Here is a 21402-nt window from a genome sequence, read left to right as displayed (position 1 = left end):
CCAACATAGAGGCTATTTTGGTTGAGAGCTTATCATGTAGGTATGAGTCCTAAACAGCTACTTCTCAAGTTATGTGTATGTATATCACCTGGGGATGTTGTTAATTGTGGATTTTCTAATTCAGGAGGCCTGAAGTGAGGCGGAGATCCTTTATTCCTAACAACCACCGAGGTCACGTTGATACTACTGGACTGAAGACCGTATTTGTGGTATACACACAAATACTACAGTTCAAAATAAATCTAATTGTGTGGCGAACCAGAGACTACACGATCGGAGTGGGGACAGTGACATGTCCAGAGTTTTCAAATGTCTCACCTTAAATGTGAAGAGGCTCTTAACTTTGGAAATTGATGCGTCTGCCCATGCCTGTTCTTTAAAATAGTTCTACAGTTTCATTCTAACATAGGAAGTGCTGTCCATGACAGGATGCAGACAATTTCTTTTGCAATTTTTTAAAACTTTTTCTTAACGTTTATTTATTTTTGAGACAGAGAGAGACAGAGCATGAACGGGGGAGGGTCAGAGAGAGGGAGACACAGAATCTGAAGCAGGCTCCAGGCTCTGAGCCGTCAGCACAGAGCCCGACGCGGGGCTCGAACTCACGGACCGCGAGATCGTGACCTGAGCCGAAGTCGGCCGCTTAACCGACTGAGCCACCCAGGCGCCCCTTCTTTTGCAATTTTAATTTCGTTTGAGGAGACAGGGCCTAAGTGTCCATGAGTTTTTAATGAAGCGTTAACAACAGCAACAAAATCCAGCCTGAAATACTTAGCATCTTGAGAAAAATGTTAAATTATGTCTTCAGAAGTTCTATTATTTCATATTAAACCTTTAGTATAAAGCAGTAGCAGGACCCTTCCTTCCAAAGAGTGGAATGGAAAATGGAAGGTCAGAAGCTTTGGGCTTTGTACCCTGCCAGGGAAAATTCACTGAGTGTGGAGTACTGAATGGCCAAACAGGAAGGAAACAAAGTAAAAGTCCCAAAGACCAGTTACAAGGAATCGTCTTCACATACATGTCATAACCAAGGATAATGCATTTGCATTTCAAACCGAAAGACAAGTAACGATAAGTTATATACACGCACAGCTTATTAAACAGGAGCCTAACTACCAACCCATTTCCGATCTTTAACTTTTGCTTGTTGCCAGGAGTGCAGCAATCCTTGCTGTGATGCAAACAAATGTGTGTTGAAGCCAGGATTTACTTGTGCCGAAGGAGATTGTTGTGAATCTTGTCAGGTAAGGACCTTTGCTAAGACTGGGTTCTCCGTTTTCAGTTTATTAAGGATACGGAGGACCACAGAATTGTCTGTCCATTACTAGTTACATTACTAATCCCAGGTTAGGGTTATGCTTGCTTGGCCCCAGTAAAGCTTCTTCTGAGATGTTCTGGCAGCTTCTTCTGAGATGTTCTGGCGTCTAAGCCCTGGCAGTGATCTATGGTCGGGGGAGTGAAGAAGCAGGTATCAAATGGTCTGTTAGGAATAGAATTATATGCTCAACATTACTCTTGTTCTTGGCCAACCTTTACGAAATCATGACCAACCTATTTAACCTCAGCTTGGGTGTCATTCTAACAACAGTGAAATAGAAGGTAAAAGGATTATACTGGGATTTAAAAGTGGGGAATAACTAGTACATGGAGATCTATTCCCAGAAAGGGCAATCAGAAGTCCAAATGACTCTGTCCAAAGGTTTAATGACATTTCTTTCACCCACTATGTTCGGAATTCACAAAGGAAAGGAAACATGTCTTCTTCATCTTCAAATCTTTCTAGAACTCCTCGCAATTCAGTGCCTATTGAATGGCTGAATAAGAGAATATTTTCATGCACTTTCCTCCAGCGATGAGTCAGGGCACTTTTCTGGTTCATACGGAGAGATCTGATTTCTTGGGAGTGGAGATGCCTCATTACAGGTACAGGCAGGAGGGGGTCCTGGTTGTGTGTGTGCTGGGGACGGAATGTACTAGAGCAGGATGAGCAGAGCACTTGCTCACCTCTCCATTTCCCTCTCTCTGCCCCTCCCCTGTTCATGCTCTGTCTCTCTCTGTCTCAAAAATAAATAAACGTTAAAAAAAATTAAAAAAAAATATTAGTTGATATTACCATTAATGTTAATTAACTGCCTCGGTATGTGGGTTAAGGTATGTTTGTTACTTTTTTTTTATATCCCCACTCTGCCGTAAAATATCTTCCTGATGCAATAGGATAGTTTTAAAGTGATTTATTTATCCCATTCTGCCTCACCGCCCCGTGATACTGAAATTTCAATTAGATTAGAAAAATAAGGTATTTTGTGATGTATAACATTCATGTTTTTATTGCGTTACTTTAATCATACTACTTTGGATCCTAGAGGTGAAAGACAGTTCTGATCTCTGCTATGAGATGAATAAAAAGGGAAATAGATTTGGATACTGCAAAAATAAGGAAAACGGATTAATTCCCTGCGAAGAGAAGTGAGTACCACGTAAAGAAAAGCAAGTGCTTTCTAAGAGCGTTTTTGTGAAATCAGAACCAGAACGGCTCTTGTTCTGACAGCTGCTAACCTCTTTTGATTGAGATTAGGAAGAGAGGGAGTGAGGCAGCAAGGACACAACCCTGGGAGTGGCACTGGCATTTATGTACTGTAGTTCTGAGCTGAAGGTCGTGGAATATAAGGAAGAAAGACGGGCAAGAGTTAAAATTCCTAGGAAAGAAAGGGAAGAAGAGAAGCTGCAAAAAATAGGAAAGAGCAAACAGGAGGAGGAGGAGGAGGAGGAAAGTAAAGTGGGAAGGGGTGGAAAGAAGCAGAAAGAAGCATGCGAGTGAAGCCATATCCAGAAAGAAACGTAGAACTTGAAACGGGAAGGAAGGGGAGAAGTGAACGATCTGATTTTAAAAACCATGAGCTGTGTCATTCTTCCAGACTTGTTACGCTCAGAAAGGCTTTTTTTTTTTTATGTGCCACAAAGGGATATGGACTGAAAACAAACGATAAAAGACTTAGGTCGAGTTTGACTTTGCTCCTAAATATACTAGGTGAAACTGGGCGATCCCTTAACCTCCTCTTCCTTCCAATTATCGCCCAATCTGTCAAATGGGTGTTGTAATAATAGCAAAGTCATAGGTTTGTTGTGAGAATTAACTGGGTGCTCTGTGCCAGAAAGAAATTCGAACGTCTTGATTAACATTATGCTAACTCAAATGACTAATAGGAAATATTCTTCTGGAAACGTGAGCTAATGTTGATTTGTGACAATCACAGAGATCTAAAGAAATACGATCGTTCTACATCACAGTTCCCAGAGTCAGGACTGTGACTGTCCAACCTTTCATCCTGCCTCTCTTGATGCTTCGGCAGCCCACTGATAAGCCTGGGTCTAGAGAAAAGTTACCAAACTGCTTCACTGCTGGTCTCGTCTCTGTGAAATCCTTATTTCCTGGTCCCAAGTCTGAGAATATTCTCCCTTTCCTTCAGAGATGTCAAATGTGGGAAGATACACTGCAGCAGAGGGAAGCACTCGTCTCTACCTGGAGAAGAAAAGATCAATCACCTTAAGAAGGTTTCAAAGAAGAATGTCACTACTGAGTGCAAAACGTCTAGTTCATACCGCAATTCTAAAGATTTGGGCCTGGTTGCTTCTGGAACAAAATGTGGAGATAAAATGGTAAGACGAAAGCCTTTTGTTCTATTAAAACTTCTTGGTTCAGTCACTTGAAAACATTACTTTTTGTAATTGGTTCCTGAGGGCCTATATATGAGAAAGCAGAAACAAATGGGCAACGTTTTTATTTTTTATGGAGCAGAGTAGTAATAACACGATAATAAATACTCATTTCGCCTAATCTCTGTTAGACAAAATGATGTGTAAATGTTATAAGTGTGCTTAATTAGTATCTTACAGTAGACATCTAGTGAAGTTATAGGCATAATTTTTAAAATTAGTTTGACTATGACGTAGCTATAGGTTCTTCAATTATGTTATTCATTCAGCCACATTTATCCCATTATTACCACCATACTGTGGTGCCAGTGACCATGCTGTACACAAATGATTTAAAGATGAGTGTACTTGAGAACTTCATAGACTGCATTAAATATTAAAATCAAACACAAGTGCTTTCATAGTGTTGTGACCAATATACATTCAAGCCCAAAGGAAGAAGTGATGGACTTTACTCGTAAAACACAAAAGGCATCTTATGATGCCATTAAATGAGTGACGTTTCAGCTTTGAGGTAATGAATATTTTTCTATGCAGACAAAATGAGAAAAGACTTTAAAAAATTGTTTTAATGTTTATTTATTTTTGAGACAGAGAGAGAGAGAGAGAGAGAGAGAGAGAGAGAGAAAGCGGGGGAAGAGCAGAAGGAGAGGGAGACACAGAATCTGAAGCAGGCTCCAGGCTCAGAACTCCAGAATCTGACGCAGGGCTGGAACTCTTGAACGTTGAGATCATGACCTGAGCCCAAGTCAGATGCTTAACCAACTGAGCCACCCAGGTGCCCCGAGAAGAGACTTTTTAGAAAGAAATACTAACATAATATGCAAAGATACAGTGTGTATGGCATAGTCAGATAACTGGGAAATTTTGGTGTGACAGGAGCTTTGGGTGAAATATCAGAAAATGAAATTGAGCAGCTAGAATAAGGCCAGATTAGAAAGGGTGTATTATTCCAAGATGAAAAGTTGAGAATGGACACTGAAAATAATAGCCAACTCATCAAGGTTTATAAACACCGGAATACATGGAAAACACAATACTTTCAAAAAATCAGTTATTTTGAAATAGTATGGCTTCTTTCTGTAATACACCTCCTTTCCTCCCATACCACCACCCCCAAACATTACAGTGCCATTCATATCATGTGATAGAGAAATGAATTGAAAAACAAAATTCATAATGTAAAAAAGGGAACTAGAATTTTAATAATTTGATGGAGCCCTATATTGCAAATCCATATTCTTAACTACTACAGTTTCCCATTATAATAACTAAATATCAAAATGGTGAGGAATGAGTATTTGTGAAATTTTAGGTATGTGTACCAACCACATGCTAGAAAGTTCAAGGACTTTCAATGGTAGAGTATATGAGGCACCACGTTAAAGAAAATATCAAGTAATTTCTTATTCACTCCAGATAAGAAAAGTCATCCAAAAATACCAACAAAATTGTTTTTTTTAATGTTTATTTATTTCTGAGACAGAGAGAGACAGCATGAGTGGGGGAGGGGCAGAGAGAGAGGGAGACACAGAATCAGAAGCAGGCTCCAGGCTCTGAGCTGTCAGCACAGAGCCCAACGCGGGGCTTGAACTCACAAACCGTGAGATCATGACCCGAGCCGAAGTCAGTCGCTCAACTGACTGAGCCACTCAGGCATCCCCAAAATTGTTTTATTTTTTAAGAGATAAACAAAATTGACAAACCTTTGAATAGGCTGACCAAGAAACAAAGGGAAGAGGATTCAAATAATGAAATTATAAATGACAGAGGAGACCTCACAGCTGATATCACAGAAATAGAAAGTATCATAAAAAATACTATGGATAATTCTACAAGTTGAGTATTTAAAAGAAATGGATAAATTCTGAAAAACATACAACGTACCAAAATTAAATGATGAAGAAAGAGAACATCTGAATAAACCAAGAGAGATCAAATCAATAATTAATAATCTCCTAACAAAGAAAAGTCCTGGATCAGATGGTTTCACATGTGAATTCTATCAAATATTTAAAGAATTAATGCCATTCCTTCTCATCATCTCAAAAAATCAAACAGGAGGAGACACTTCCAAACTCACTTTATGTGGCCAGCATTATGCTCTATCAAAGCCAGAAGAGGAAACTATAAGAAAAGAAAATTATGGGCTAATATGGTTGATGAACATAGATGCAAAAATCCTAGCAAAAATATTAGTAAACTGAATTCAGTAGCACATTAAAAGGATTGTACACCATAATCAAGTGGGATTTATTCATGAGATGCAAGGATGAGTCTACTTACACAAAGTAATCAATGATACACCTCATTAAGAGAATGAAATACAAAAATCATATGACCACCTGAATAGATTCAGAAAAAGTATTTGGCAAAATTTAGAATCTTTTCATGATAAAAAGTCTCAACAAATTCTGTATGGAAGGAATGCACCTCAATATTATAAAGCCCATATGTGGTAAACCCACAACTAATATCATACTCAATGGTGAAAAGTTGAAAGATTTTCCTTTAAGATCAGAAACAAGAAAAGTGTACCCACTCTCCCCACTTCTAGTGAGCATAGTACTGGAATTACCAGCCAAAGCAGTTAGGCAAGAAAAAAACAACAGGCATTCAATTCAGAAAGGAAGAAGTTAAATTTTCTGTTTTCAGGTGATATGATCTTATATATAGAAAACCCCAGGGATACCTGGGTGGCTCGGTCGGTGAAGTGTCCAACTCTTGGTTTCGGCTCAGGTCACAATCTCAGCTTCATGAGTTCAAGCCCCGCATTGGGCTCTGTGCTGGCAGTCCAGAGCCTGCTTGGGATCCTCTCTCTCTAAACTCTCTGCCCTTCCCCCACTTGCACTGTCTCTGTCTCTCTCAAAATAAATAAATAAACTTAAAAAAGAGAGAAAACCCTGAAGGCTCCATCAAGCAACTATTAGAACTTATAAGTGAATTCAGTAAAGTTGCATGATAAAGAACAACATAGAAAAATTAGTCGCATTTCTATACACTAAAGAAAAAAAAACCTATCTGTAAAAGAAATTAAAAACAACAACAACCCCATTTATAATAGCATCAAAAACAAGAAAAATGCTTAGGAGTAAATTTAACCAAGAGGTGAAAAGTCCATAGACTGGAAATTATTAAAGATGATCCAAAAATATGTAGGAATGACAAAAGATCTTGAATCACCAAAGCAATCTTGAGCAAAAAAGAACAAAGCTGGAGGCATCACAATATTGTAAACAATATTACAAAGTTATACAGCATGGAACAGCATGGAACAGACATTTAAAACATGCACATATAGACCAATGGAATTGAATAGAGATACCAGAAATAAATTTATGCATATATGGTCAACTAATCATTGACAAAGCACCAACAATACACAATGGGGAAAGGATAGTCTTTTGAATAAATGGTTCTGGGAATACTACACGTGCAAAAGAATGAAACCGGATTCTTAACTTACACCATGAACCAAAATGAACTCAAGATCATTTAAGGTATGAAACAGTAAAGAACCTAGAAGAAAACATAGGGAGAAAATCTCCTTGTCATTGGTCTTTGCGATTTTTTTTTTGTTTTGTTTTGTATGTGACACAGACAAAAAAGCAAAAATAAATAAGGGGGGCTATATCAAAGTAAAACATTTCTTCAGCAAAGGACACAATCAAGAAAATGAAAAGGCAACCAATGGAATGGAAGAAAAGATCTCCAAACCATATATCTGATAAAGAGTTAATATACAAAAGTTTTAACTAATTCATACAGCTGAAGAGCAAAAAACCCCAACAGTCCAATTTAAAAAAAAAAAGGCAAAGGACCTAAATGGACATTTTTTTCCAAAGAAGATATGCAAATGACCAACAAGGAAATGAAAAAGAGTTCGACATCATTAATCTTCAAGGAAAAGTGAATCAAAGCCACTAAGAGATGTCACCCCACACCTGTTTGGATGACTGTTATCAAAAAGACAACAAATAAAAAATGTTGGTGAGGCTGTGGAAAAAAAGGAAACCCTTGTGCACTATTGGCGGGAATGTAGACTGGTACAGACATTATAGAAACAACAGTGGTTCTTCCAAAAATTAAAAATAGAACTACGCTATGATCCAGCACCCTCACTTTGGGCACATAACCGAAGAAACTGAAATCAGGATCTTGAAGAGCTTATCTGTACTCCTAGTTTCATTGCACCATTATTTACAGTAGCCAAGATATGGAAACAATTTAAATGTCCTTCAACAGGAAAATGGATAATGAAAATGTGATATGCATATAAAATATCACAATAATATATACTACATAATTATGGAATATATATAATGGAATCTTATTTAGCTTTGAAAAAGAGGGAAATTCTGTCAGTTTCAGCCACCTGGATAAACTTGGAAGACTTTTCATGTATGCTAAGCAAGATAAAGCCTGACACAGAGACACAAATTCTGTATGATTTCACTTATATGTGGAAGCTAAAGAAGTCAAAGTCACAAAAGCAGAGAGTAGAATGATGGTTGCCAGGTGGGGAAAATGGGGAGATGTTGGTCAAAGCATACGAATTTTCTGTTATCAGTAAATTCTGAAGGTTTAATGTAGAAGGTGGCTATAGTTAATGATACTGTAATGTATACTTAAAATTTTCTAAGGGGGTAAAATTTTAAGTGTTCTCAACACACACAAAAAAGTAACTATTTGAGGGGATGGATGTGTTCATTGTTTTTGGTAATCATTTCACAATGTATACATTGTATACATTGTATATAATACATTGTATTATATGTATAATACATATAATATGTATTGTATAATACATTGTATACATTGTATATAATGTATATTATATATATATAATATAATGTATATAATGTATATACATTGTATACAATGTATACATTGTATATAAAATCATTAAAATATGCACTTGAAATATATACAATTTTTATTTGCCAGTTATACCTCAGTAGAGTTGGAAACACATTTCCTGATACACGTTTTTTAAAAGAAATAGGCAAAAATTGGAGGGACTGGGTGGCTCAGTCAGTTAAGCATCTGACTCTTGATTTTGGCTCAGGTCATGATCTCATGGTTTGTGGGATTGAGCCCCGAATCAGCTCTGCACTGACGGTGTGGAGCCTACTTGGGATTCTCTCTCTCTCTCTCTCTCTCTCTCTCTCTCTGCCTGCCCCCACCCCCCCCCCGCTCACATACTCTGTCTCTCAAAATAAATAAATAAGCATTAAAAACATAAAGATAAAACAAATAGGTAAATATAAAAATAACAGTTAAAAACTTAAAAATTGGGCAGGGCGCCTGGGTGGCTTGGTCGGCTAAGCGTCCGACTTCGGCTCAGGTCATGATCTCACAGTTCGTGAGTTCAAGCTTCGCCTCGGGCTCTGTGCTGACGGCTCAGAGCCTGGAGCCTGCTTCGGATTCTGGGTCTCCCTCTCTCTCTGCCCCTCCCCCACTTGTGCTCTGTCTCTCTCTGTCTCTCAAAAATAAATAAATGTAACAAAATTTTTCAAAAAGAAAAAATTTAAAAAATGGGCTAAGATAAGCCAGGCAATAATTATAAGCAACAAAAACAACAATAATTTCGTTATAACATGTACAAAAAAATAACAAGCAAAATGGAAAACAAAGTTAATAAGCATAAATAAGAAGATTAATTGATATTAAAAATAACCAAATGCACAGTTGACAACGGTGGTAGAGCAAGCATGGATCTTACTGAATCAAAAGAAAACTTGCAGGATGCCTGGGTGGCTCAGTCGGTTCATCATCTGACTCTTGATTTTGGCTCAGGTCATGATCTTGCCGACGTGGAATCAAGCCCCAGGTCCAGGTGCGTGCTGAGCATGCGGCCTGCTTGGGATTCTTTCTCTCTCCCTCTCTCTTTGCCTCTCTCTCTCAAAACAAATAAAAAGAACAAATACACTTTAAAAAAACAGAAAAAGAGGGGCGCCTGGGTGGCGCAGTCAGTTAAGCGTCCAACTTCAGCCAGGTCACGATCTCGCGGTCCGTGAGTTCGAGCCCCGCGTCAGGCTCTGGGCTGATGGCTCAGAGCCTGGAGCCTGTTTCCGATTCTGTGTCTCCCTCTCTCTCTGCTCCTCCCCCGTACATGCTCTGTCTCTCTCTGTCCCAAAAATTAAAAAAAAAAAAAACAAAAAACAAAAAACAGAAAAAGAAAACTTGATAGAAATAATAACATAAATTGTTGCACTTACAACTGTAGAATCTTTGATAGGTTAACATTTGAAGAATTAGTAAGGATACAGGTATTTTAATGATGAGTTTGTATATAACAGTGTTTGATTGTACGCTGCATTAATTTCAAATATCTCATCAAACATTTATGGAGGATTTCTTCTACAGAAGATTCTACATGTGTTTGTTTTTTTTATAATAGAAAAAAATCATGTAAATTCTAAGAGCAAGTCATTAATTCATACTGGTAACTTTATTTCCAGGTGTGCAGCAATGGTGAATGTGTGAAACTCGAAAAGGTCTACAATTCAACCAATTGCTTGTCTCTGTGCAGTGAAAATGCTGTAAGATTTGGCTCCTTTCTAAATTAATGTCTTGCCAGTCATTTGCTTACATAGAACTTCATTCCTGAGCGTGTGTGTGTGTGTGTGTGTGTGTGTGTGTATGAGTGTTGATTTTTAAATAAAATACACATTTGGGATCCATGTTTTCATGTATCATCCATAAAATTGATCTAAAGATCCAAACCAGGTATTACTTATAGATATTGTCAATATTATAAGTATATAGTTTATCATTGGACTGGTAATCTAGAAACCTAGCAACTTATGTACGTATGAAGTTGAAACCTAAAGGATCTATCATAATGTCACTTATAGTAAAATTATAACAATGTCAACATTAATCGAAAGCTTTTGACCAAATAACAAAAATTGTATATATGTATACGTATATATATGTATATATATGTATATGTATATATACATATATGTATACATATATGTATATATACATATATATGTATACATATATGTATATATACATATATGTATATGTAGATGTATATGTATATATACATATATGCGTATATACATATATGTATATGTAGATGTATATATACACACACATATATATAAATATATATAATTACTCAACACTACCTGATACCGCCAGTACCTAGCAGTTTGCATTTGTGGGTAACATTTTTCCTTAGTGCAATTAATCAGTAACACTTATATATAAGTTGTATATGTATCAGGTACCCTTCCAAGTACTTTACATATATTACATTCTAAACACTTCATAACAGCCTCAAAAGCAAGTACTATTCTTATGCCCAATATTACAGGTGGAGAATAAGTCACATGATGTTATGTTGAAGGAAAAGCTGAAATATAAGTGCAGAAAGAGTGCATATCCTTAATCATTACACAATGGTCTTTGATGAAGAAAATATTGCACCACTCTTTTTTCTCATATTAACGTTATCTCGTTATTACTAAGGCTAGTTAGAGCCAGCTGTGTGGCTATGATATGTCTAACTCTAACAGGGCTGTTCTTTTAATAACATTCATGTCTTCTAGAAAGATAAGTAAAGCCATCTAATTCATCTGGTTTTAAATTTGTTGGAATCATTCTCTTGTCCAAAGGCCACCTTCAAAAGTTGCTGCTTCTTGCAATTTCACTTATTTATTTGTTTCCAATGTTGATTTTGATATGCAGTTTAGTTAATTAATCAGTAAAAGTGTGTGTGCCTGTGTGTGTGATGTAGAAACAGCACCAAGCTAAGCAAGGTACAAAACACACATATAACCTGATAAAATTACATGATTAACTATTCTTCCAGGTGGATGGCCCTGAACGTCAGTGCCAGTGTGAGGAAGAACAGGAACATGTGGACTGGGGAGAAAACTTAAATGCTACCAGTGAGCATTCTAGAATATAATATCAAAAGCCTAGACAATGAGAAAGCTTGTTTTCCTTATTTCCCAAGTCTAATACGTATATGTTGTGTTTCTGTGTGGATTTGTACGGTCTTTTTACTATTTTGCATATTTAAACACCTAAATTTGAATATACTACAATTGCTGTTTCAATTAATATATCTTCTTCTAGTTATATTTGGATAGGATCTTCTAAGAAACTGTAACACAACAAGACCTTTTTATAATCAATTAACAACTAACAGTCAACACATTTCCTGCCGATTGTTGTTCTTAAACATAACGGACTCTCAGGTTGAGTGTCAGTTGTTAATACACATGATAATTTGTATAATGTTTTGGTCTTTTACTTTATATTTTAAAAAAATGGGGCGCCTGGGTGGCTCAGTCAGTTAAGCATCTGACTTTCGCTCGGGTCATGATCTCATGGTTTGTGAGTACGAGCCCCGCATCAGGATCTGTGCTGACAGGGGCAGAGCCTGGAGCTATTCTGTGTCTCTCTGTCTCTCTCTGCTCTCCCTCCCTTGCTCATGCTCTCTCTCTCTCTCTCTCAAAAATAAATAAACATTGAAGAAAAATTTTAAAAAAAATGGAGGAAGGGGACATTAAAGTCTTTTAAGTAAGGGAGAAGCTGGATTGTAATAGCTCAGTTAATACTCCATTGTCCTAAGGTTGATGTCCTGGCTAAAGCTTATGTTTTTTAATGTTGCAGATATATCCATCCTGGTTGTTGTGCTTGTCCTGGTGATTATTGGTGTAGGGGTTGTGGCATTATTAATTCGTTACCAAAAATGTATTAAGCTGAAGCAAATCCAGAGGTATGTATTTTCTGTCTAGTGAAATGGGACCACTCCTAACGATATATAAGCTCTGTCACTGTAGACGATATTCCCTGGGGGAGAAGTCTAAGCCTCTTACTGAAGACGAAGTAAGAGTAACAGTAAATCAAGCTTTTACATATTTATGTTCTCATCTCCAAACGCTTATCCCGATGGTTTCCAAAGTTTGCTACACATTGGGATCATAGAGATTTTTTACAAGAATACTAATTTCAGTTTCTCCCTCTGATTAAATTGTTATAGGGTGCAACCTGAGTATCAATCGTTTAGAAATCTCCTAGATGATTAAATATTAACCACAGGCATACCCCGTAGCTTATGTCAATATTCAATTTCCTCTTGACAGCCCACCGAGAGAGACACTGGGAGTGGAGAATAAAGGATACTTTGGTGATGAGCAGCAGACAAGGACTGAGCCCATCTTTCCCGACATTCATCCCCTCCACGTAAGCCAATGTCACTTGCAACAGCTGACTGATTTAAAAAGTAGTTGCATGTGTATTCGAAGTAGAACTAGCCCTAAGCTGAGTGATATGGGAGGTGCTAAAGAACAGTTTAACATGATTCCACACCAATGAAGCCTTTGGTCCACATGTGGGGAAGGAAAAAATGGCAGGACATAAGCAAAGCAAGACACTATTTCACAGCAGAATCTATGAGTTAAATAAAATATTGATTTGTGCACTATCAGAAAAATTTACAAACGTAAACTATATTTTGGAGCATAAAACAAGTCAGTAAGTTTAAAAGAATGGGAGTCATACACAATGTTACCAAAACAAAACTTTATTAAAAATCAGTAACAGGGGCTCCTGGGTGGCTCAGTGGGTTAGGCGGCCGACTCCGGGTCAGGTCATGATCTCGCGGTCCGTGAGTTCGCGCCCCGCGTCGGGCTCTGTGTTGACAGCTCAGAGCCTGGAGCCTGTTTCAGATTCCGTGTCTCCCTCTCTCCGCCCCTCCCCCGTTCATGCTCTGTCTCTCCCTGTCTCAAAAATAAATAAAACGTTAAAAAAATTTTTTTTAAAAAATCAGTAACAGAAAACTATCGGAAAAAATCTCCAAATGAAAATTAGATAATAAATTCTAAAGAACGCCTGGGTCCAATAAAAAATCAATAGGGAAAATGGAAAATACCCTAAACTAAAGGAAAATGAAACAATACCCACCCACATTTGTGGGAAGTAGTGAAACCAGTAAAGGAGAGTTTATAGCACTAAATACTTACGCTAGAAAAGGAGAAAGGTATCAGATCAATGACATCAGCTTTCATTTTAGGAAACTAAAAAAAGAAAAGCAAATAAAACTCCATGCAAATAGAGGACAGGGAAACAATAAATATTGGTCACCAATGAAACTAAAAACAAAACAAAACAAAAGCCTGTAGGAAGACAATAAAAGCAAAAGCTGCTTTCCAGAAATTAATAAATCTTATAAACTTCCAGTCACACGAAGAGAAAAAAGTACGAGAGTCAAAATGACTATCCGGAATCATAAAGGTGACATCCCAGGACAGTAATGTCCCTTATTAAATTGACAATATTTTGAATATGGAGATTAATTTGAGAAATTATTATTTTAACATATATATATTTGACAGTGTAATTCAATAGTAAACTTTTTGAAAGTTTCAAATCACCAAAGCTTACTCATGAAGAAATAGATTACCGAAATATCTCCGTATTTAACAGAGAAATTGAATTTGTAGTAAAAAACTTTCTACAAATAATAATAATAATAATAATGGGTGAATTCTACCAAACATATAATGATGAAATATTACCAATTCTACATAAACTCTTCCCAAAAATGGGAGAGAATGGATACTTCCCAACTCTTTTAACAAGGACAGTATTTTTCTGTTATCCTTCTAGAGAAAAGCATTATAACACAGAAAACTGTTTGCCAATATTTCTAATAAATATAAGTGCATAAGTACTAAATTTTAGCAAATTGAATTTCACAATGCATAAAAAAGGTATGGTATTGTGACCAAATGAGGGTTATCCTAGGAACGTAAGGAAAATTTAACATTAACAAACCAATCAAGCTAATCCACGGTATCATTTGGCAAAAAGTAAAATTATATGACCATCTCAATAGATGTGGGAAAAGCATTTGGAAAATATGTAATCTATGTTTCTGATAAAACTCAGTAAATTAGGAACATAAGGGAACTTTCTGAACCTGGTGAAAGTGTCTACCAAAAAACCTATAGCTGATATATTTATGGTTAAAAAAAACTGAATACCTTTTCTATAACAACAGGAATAAAGCAATGATGTCCACTCCCACCACTTTTATTGAAAATTTTACTTGAGACTATAGCCATTACAATAAGGCAAAAAAAAAAAAATTAGAAAGAAAAAGAGTAAACCCTTTTGATTTGCTGAAGACACTATCATCTATTAAAAATCCTATACTAGGGGTGCCTGGGTGGCTCAGTTGGTTAAGCACCTGACTCTTGATTTCAGCTTAGGTCATGATCTCACAGTTTGTGAGATAGAGCCCCATATTGTGCTCTGTGCTGGCAGCATGGAGCCTGCTTGGGATTCTCTCTCTCCATCTGTCTTTGCCCCTCCCCCACTAGTGTGCTCGCTCGCTCTCTCTCTCTCTCTCAAAACAAATAAATAAATCCTATAGTAAAAAAAGTGAATTTAGTAAGATTTTTTTTCAATATATGAAATTTATTGTCAAATTGGTTTCCATACAACACCCAGTGCTCATCCCAAAAGGTGCCCTCCTCAATACCCGTCACCCCCCCTCCCCTCTCTCCCACCCCCCATCAACCCTCAGTTTGTTCTCAGTTTTTAAGAGTCTCTTATGCTTTGGCTCTCTCCCACTCTAACCTCTTTAAGATTTTAAGATATGAATCTGTGCACAAGAACCTATTGTGTTTTCACATACAAACAAGAATATAGCTGGTTATGGAATTTCAAACATTCAGAAATTGACTTTACATTCGGATGCTAAAAGATCTGCCTTGGTCAATTCTTACTATAATACATAAAGAAACTCCCACTCTTCTCCAATGTAAGTTTGTTTTGTGAGTTCTTAGACTTCTTCAGTATAAGAGAATAACTTAGGGAAGAATATTTCCCCATGTGTTTTGATATTTGTACATTTACTAGGTGTTTTCTAGAGATAGCTAGAAAATTTATTGTGCAGGCTTAGAAAACGGTCATACTTGCCAGAACACTTAATTGCAAGGATAATAGTATCTCCTTTTCCTAGCAAAGAACTGCAGAGTCCTTGGAAAGACTTCCAACCAGTTTTTCAAGTCCGCACTACATCACACTGGTATGGTCCCTTACCCCCTTTCTGTTGGGTTGTGCTAGTCTGTGGCCATTTCAGTAATAATTTCGGTGTCACTTAACTATTTGCTGGTTCCTTGAAAAAGTCAAATAATATAACAAAGCTCTGAAAGCACCAAGATTTTCAACTGTCTATTTTTCAAATGAACAATTCTCATTATGCTGTCTAAATTAATAGCTAAAAGGGTGTGATTAAGATAGCTTTCAGTCTATGGTTCCCCAGAATCCTCCTCTCCCACAAAAGGATCTCGGAGCGTGCCACCCAGTTGGGATGGGGCTGAATGATCATTTTTCCCCATACCCCACCCAACCAGTACTGTCCATTTTGACAAATTGTTTTTACTGGGGTTTCAACAGGGATGTTTTCGCAATGGAAACTCCAGCGCTTGAAAAATGTTTGGAAATCTCTTACCAAATACAGGGTTGGAGAGATCCACCACAAAGTTTACAAGGAAAAAAAAATGGCTTCGGATAAGGCTTCACTAATCAGGACTATCTCCCCATCGTCTCCCATAGCAATGTACAAACTTTCTTAGATTGTTCACGGATCAAGAAGAGACCGTCTGCATGTGATGTGGTGGTGTGTATGTGTGTCTACGTGTGACATCTGGTACAGTTCCTGACACAGCACAATTTGTGTATTCCAGAAATCTGCAAATAAAGACCTAAGAGGAATCGCAGATCCCAGTCAAAGTGCCAAAGAGGTAGGTTCCTGTGACAGATGGTACCCCCACCCACTATTGATGGAGAGGGGACACCCTCTGTCCTTACCAGAAGAATAAGACGGTTGGAATTGTTTTCTCCTGTGTGCTAAAATTTTTAAGAGACAATTTAACAGAGTATGTTTCAGTCTGAGAGTTTCAAACCTGACTATGGGAGCAAGCCAGGATTTAACAGTGTCAGAGTCTTGGGCATTTTAGACATAACAGAAACAAACCTTCTTTTCTTGCCCAGAGTATACACACTTACAGTTTCTCATGAAGAATTTTTTCCAAATGTTTATTTCTTTTTGAGAGAGACGGAATGTGAACATGGGAGGGACAGAGAGAGAAAGAGAGAGGGGAGACACAGAATCTGAAGCAGGCTCCAGGCTCTGAGCTGTCAGCACAGAACCTGACATGGGGCTCGAACTCACAAACCGTGAGATCGTGACCTGAGCCAAAGTGGGGATGCTCAACCGACTGAGTCACCCAAACACCCCTCTCATGAAGAATTTTAAGGACCAAATAGCACTGGTAATTACGGAGAAAGTATCATTCCTAATGGAACAGTTATTTCATGTTTGCTTTATCAAAGTTTCACCTACTAAATCAATAACTGACTCTATCTGAGGGATGATTTCACTTTTTAAGTGCAATGGCTATATTAGAAAATTTATCAAACAGTTGTGATTTTTGTCAAAACGAGACAAAATGAGCACTGTGGCTACATTTCAGAGTTTCTGTTTTCATTCCTTCATTCATCCATTCATCGATTTCTATTGAGTTTCTACAATGTACTGGGTTAATCAGAAGTTTCCCCCACAAAACGTTCTTTTTTCATCTTTTTTTTTTCATTTCAGAGAGACATAGAGAGGGGAGCGGGGAGGGAGGGAGAACCTTAAACTGGCTTCACACTCAGTGCAGAGCCCTCCATGGGGCTCAATCCCAATCCTGGGATCAAGACCTGAGCCAAACCCAGAGTCAGCACTCAACTGACTGAGCCACCCAGGTGCCTCCCCCGTAAAAACATTTTTCACAAGAAATCTTGCCCAACACACTTTCTGTGTTGGAAAGGGGAAGGAAGGACATTTTTAATGGTCCTTCCACTCCTTAATGATGGACATGTCTCATACTGATGAATGGAGAGAGATGCTCCTTAATGCAAGAAAACTGTTTGGCATCCTGTAATGAAAGACAAGATGATTTTCTCTCTTTTGTGATAGGCTTGTTCATTTCATAATGACTGCTTAATTAGCCATGGCTAAGGAGATCTGGAAAAAATGTGAACAAGCATAGTACAACAGAATCCCGGAAAGTTACTGTAATTAGCAGATAACAATGAGTAACTGAAATATAATGTGCCATAGACTTTAGAGAAAATAACTTCTTTTTACCTGTCTGTTTCTATTTAGAGCTTGAAACTGGATATCCAAAATGGCTGTGCAAGGCTAGGCTGAGGATTCTGGATGAAAGATCTTCATAACCCTCCCTCGATACTTGCTACACAAATATCTGGTAGTTTTTCAAAAGTTCTTATCAAGACAGAAAATGTTGATGAGAAGCAACTTCTTTCTGTAATCTTTACCTGTAGAATTTACAGCCTGTAGGGTAGACATATGCTACAAAAAGATTCTTGGCGTTTTTCCAATGACTAATACAATATAATACAATAACAAGACTAATACAATAGACTAATACAAAATAGTCTCCTTGCTCTCGTATTTCCCTAAAGAATGTCAATCTGGTTACTTTAAAAAAGACTCTTAACCTTGAGGATATTAAACTACACCCCTTAGTCTAAGAAGCAAAACACTTCTTATAAAAGTTTATTTCTTTGGAATCATAAAACTACTGAACCTTAATTGGAATATGACACGATTGCCACTAATTCTGGATTAAATGAAGTTCTCTCCTGCAGAAATGCCAAGGAATTCAGTGCAGGAAGTCATCTGATTCCACTAAATAATTAAAAGGTAGAGGGCTGTCTGGCTCGTGTCTTGTCAGTGAAGGAGGCAGGAGAATAGTCCTCTTCGCTACAGAATCAATCTTAAAATTGTGGCAGCAAAGGAGGACATGAGATGCTTCTGGTTAAATTCCTAGAATCTCATCTTAAATTCCTAAATTTTTAGAATTCCTTCTAAACCTGACAGAGAAATCAGAGGGGTTATAAGAATTTCAGAAAATTAACTCCAGCAGAGAAGAAATACTCACGGCTCCCCTTAAGTGCTTGTGAGATCTTTGTATTGCACAGATTTGTGCAATTACTGTGCAATTTCTCTTCCGTCTCTAGCCTTCCCTGATTCTGGTGTGTGGGGCTGTCCAAGGAATGATGTCAGATATTTCTTATGCCCCTGTTTCTCAGCACTTTCTCTTGTATTATTTTCTTTCTGTTAACGGTTAAAGCTATATCAATTGTTTCTTTGTATACTAAAGTGAAGTTTTCAAGTGCTAAATGAGAATTTTATGATTCAATAAATAAATAAATAAAGCAAGGAAGAGAGCTGGTTGTTCTTGGTGAGATTCTTCTTGCTTTACTTGACTGGCTGATGTGAGGACACAGTGAGATCAGCAAAGGACAGCAGGGGCTCAGCATTTCACACCTACGCAAGAATTCCATAAGCGTTTGTTTTTCTGATTAAAACCACTCATTTAAGAAAGAGTGTTGACGATTGCCCACTGAAAGCAAAAGATGCTAATTTAACTGTTTTATGACTCTTGAGGATCTAGAACAAACTGAGGGTTGCTGCATGGGAGGTGGGTGGGCTAGATGGATGATGGGCATTTAGGAGGGCACTTGTGAGGAACGCTGGGTGTTGTACATTAGTGATAATTCACTGAATGCTATTCCTGAAACCAATATTACACTGCATATTAACAGACTAGAATTTAAATAGGAACCTGAAAAAATTTTTAAAAGACAAACGTTTTAGGCAAACTTGTGAAAAAAAGAAATTGTGTGTCATATATACTCCTTAAAGCAAACAATAGTCTTCTGATGTCCAAAACGAAGGGACAGTCACATACTTGTACTTGCTTGAACAATATGTATATCTCGCCTTCTTGATTCACTATGTTTCTTTTTGCTCTCGTATTTCTTCCAAAAGATTCACCATCATCTCTGCCTTGGGTTCCACATTCAGCCAACTACTAGTTTCCAGTGATCTTTCTTTCTTTCTTTCTTTCTTTCTTTCTTTCTTTCTTTCTTTCTCTTTTTCTTTCTTTTTTTTTTTTTGCAAATTTTTCTTCTCTCTCTCAAATTATAAATATGCCTGGCACCACCTGAGTCCTCCTGCTTGGCTGCTTCATGCCTAGATAATCACTCCGGACTTCTAGTCTGCTCCCCCATTCTTCAAATAACCCCAGTGGCCCTCTGCCGGGTAAGCTTCCTTTTTACTTTAGGGAGTATTTTCCGTGCTTGTCTTTATTACTTATCCGAGGCCCTAGAGACTTGACCTACACTTCTTTCAGATGCTGCCACCCTGTGCCGTGTTTCTTAGGGATCTTCTTCCAATGCTGTCTGCAGATTAGGAAGCAATTTCATGGTTCCCTTGGAGGGAACCAGCAGGAGTGCTGTCCCTGTCCCCGGTTATGGAGCCAGGTATGATTTCATAGCCCTAATATGCATGGCTCTTATCACCTTGGACAGTTTGAGTCTTTTCCTTTGAACCAACAGTTGCAGACAGAACTCCTGTTGTGAAAGAACAGACCTGCAGGACTTACGGGCTAAGGAACTCTGTCTTCCTCCTCAGCCTGTGAACTGCTTCCTTTCCCACCCCATACACAGATAGAGAAGCTTCCTGATGCTGGAACTTGCCTAAATTAAGACGGAGCTCGTTACAGCTCTGGGATGTTGTGTTTTGGGGTACTGAGTTACTCTTGGTAGCTGGGTCCCTGTACCCTCTGCCCTGGACAGAGGTGGATTTATCCAGAAGCTAATAAAGCTTGAGCTTCAGGGTCTATTGCGTGCATTGCTCCTTCCCAGACCTTTTATCTAATTTGACATTTACATTTTTTAATGACAGTGGGCTGGTTTGGGTTGGGAAGTGAGAACTCAAATGAGTTCAAATGATGTGTTGGCAATAGGGCCTATACCTAAGAAGCAGACAGGACAAAGATGCCTTGTGTTAGGCAGAAATTGGTGGTTCCAGGAAGGGCAAGGAGACGACTAGCCAGAAATGGGATGGGGGGATCTGGGAATGAGAGCAGCATGGCAGGTGTGAGGAACCCTCAGCAAACCCATGGCCGACTGGGGAAAGGCTTGGGTGGAGGTGAGTTCCCAGACAGCACCACAGAGAGGAAAATCCAAGAGGGGAGCGAACTTTGTGCTCCCCAATCCACCCACAGATAATGGCTGAGGGCCAGGGCTTTACCAGCGTGCTGAGTTTGAGCAAAACCTGTGCGCAAATCACCGAACCCTGAGCGATGCAGACCCAGCGCGACCCATAGAAAAACAATACAGAATACAAAACTAAGGGACGCCTGGGTGGCTCAGTCGGTTAAGCGTCCGACTTCAGCTCGGGTCACCATCTTGCGGTTCACGAGTTCAATCCCCACATCGGGCTCTGTGCTGACAGCCTGGAGCCTGCTTCCGATTCTGTGTCTCCCTCTCTCTCTGCCCCTCCCCCACTCGCCCCACTCGTGCTCTGTCTGTCTCTCTCAAAAGTAAATAAATAAATAAATAAACATTTAAAAAATTAAAAAAAAAAATAAAAGACAAAAATAAGAAGCGAAACCCGAGCAGACATATCAGCAGCTGTACATCCCAGGGGGCAGAGGGTGGGCGATAGATTCTGCAGTTTAAGTTCGGACAAGTGCCTTTAAAAAACACTCAGAAGTAAATCAGAATTCATACTTGTTGCAATAGTATTTAAATACTACTGTGCGAAGGAATCCCCCGAGATCCCACACAAAC

The 21402-nt window shown here is 38.2% G+C and overlaps 1 protein-coding gene across 1 annotated transcript in view; it reads left to right on the top strand.

Annotated features, from left to right (window-relative positions):
* Nucleotides 1-21402, top strand: part of ADAM7 (ADAM metallopeptidase domain 7) — a 68661-nt gene that overhangs the window by 46249 nt on the left and 1010 nt on the right. The window contains exons 13-21 of the mRNA XM_053216161.1: nucleotides 1155-1244; nucleotides 2366-2466; nucleotides 3468-3657; nucleotides 10179-10259; nucleotides 11543-11621; nucleotides 12352-12457; nucleotides 12825-12924; nucleotides 16437-16493; nucleotides 19988-20088. Of these exons, the coding sequence (XP_053072136.1) occupies nucleotides 1155-1244; nucleotides 2366-2466; nucleotides 3468-3657; nucleotides 10179-10259; nucleotides 11543-11621; nucleotides 12352-12457; nucleotides 12825-12924; nucleotides 16437-16493; nucleotides 19988-20088 (905 nt within the window). The remainder of the gene's footprint in view (nucleotides 1-1154; nucleotides 1245-2365; nucleotides 2467-3467; nucleotides 3658-10178; nucleotides 10260-11542; nucleotides 11622-12351; nucleotides 12458-12824; nucleotides 12925-16436; nucleotides 16494-19987; nucleotides 20089-21402) is intronic.

The sequence above is a fragment of the Acinonyx jubatus genome, chromosome B1 (assembly GCF_027475565.1).
Source record: "Acinonyx jubatus isolate Ajub_Pintada_27869175 chromosome B1, VMU_Ajub_asm_v1.0, whole genome shotgun sequence".
In the NCBI taxonomy this organism is placed as follows: Eukaryota; Metazoa; Chordata; class Mammalia; order Carnivora; family Felidae; genus Acinonyx; species Acinonyx jubatus.
Note: the sequence above shows the minus strand (reverse complement) of the source record. Positions and strands in the feature narration are given on the sequence as shown.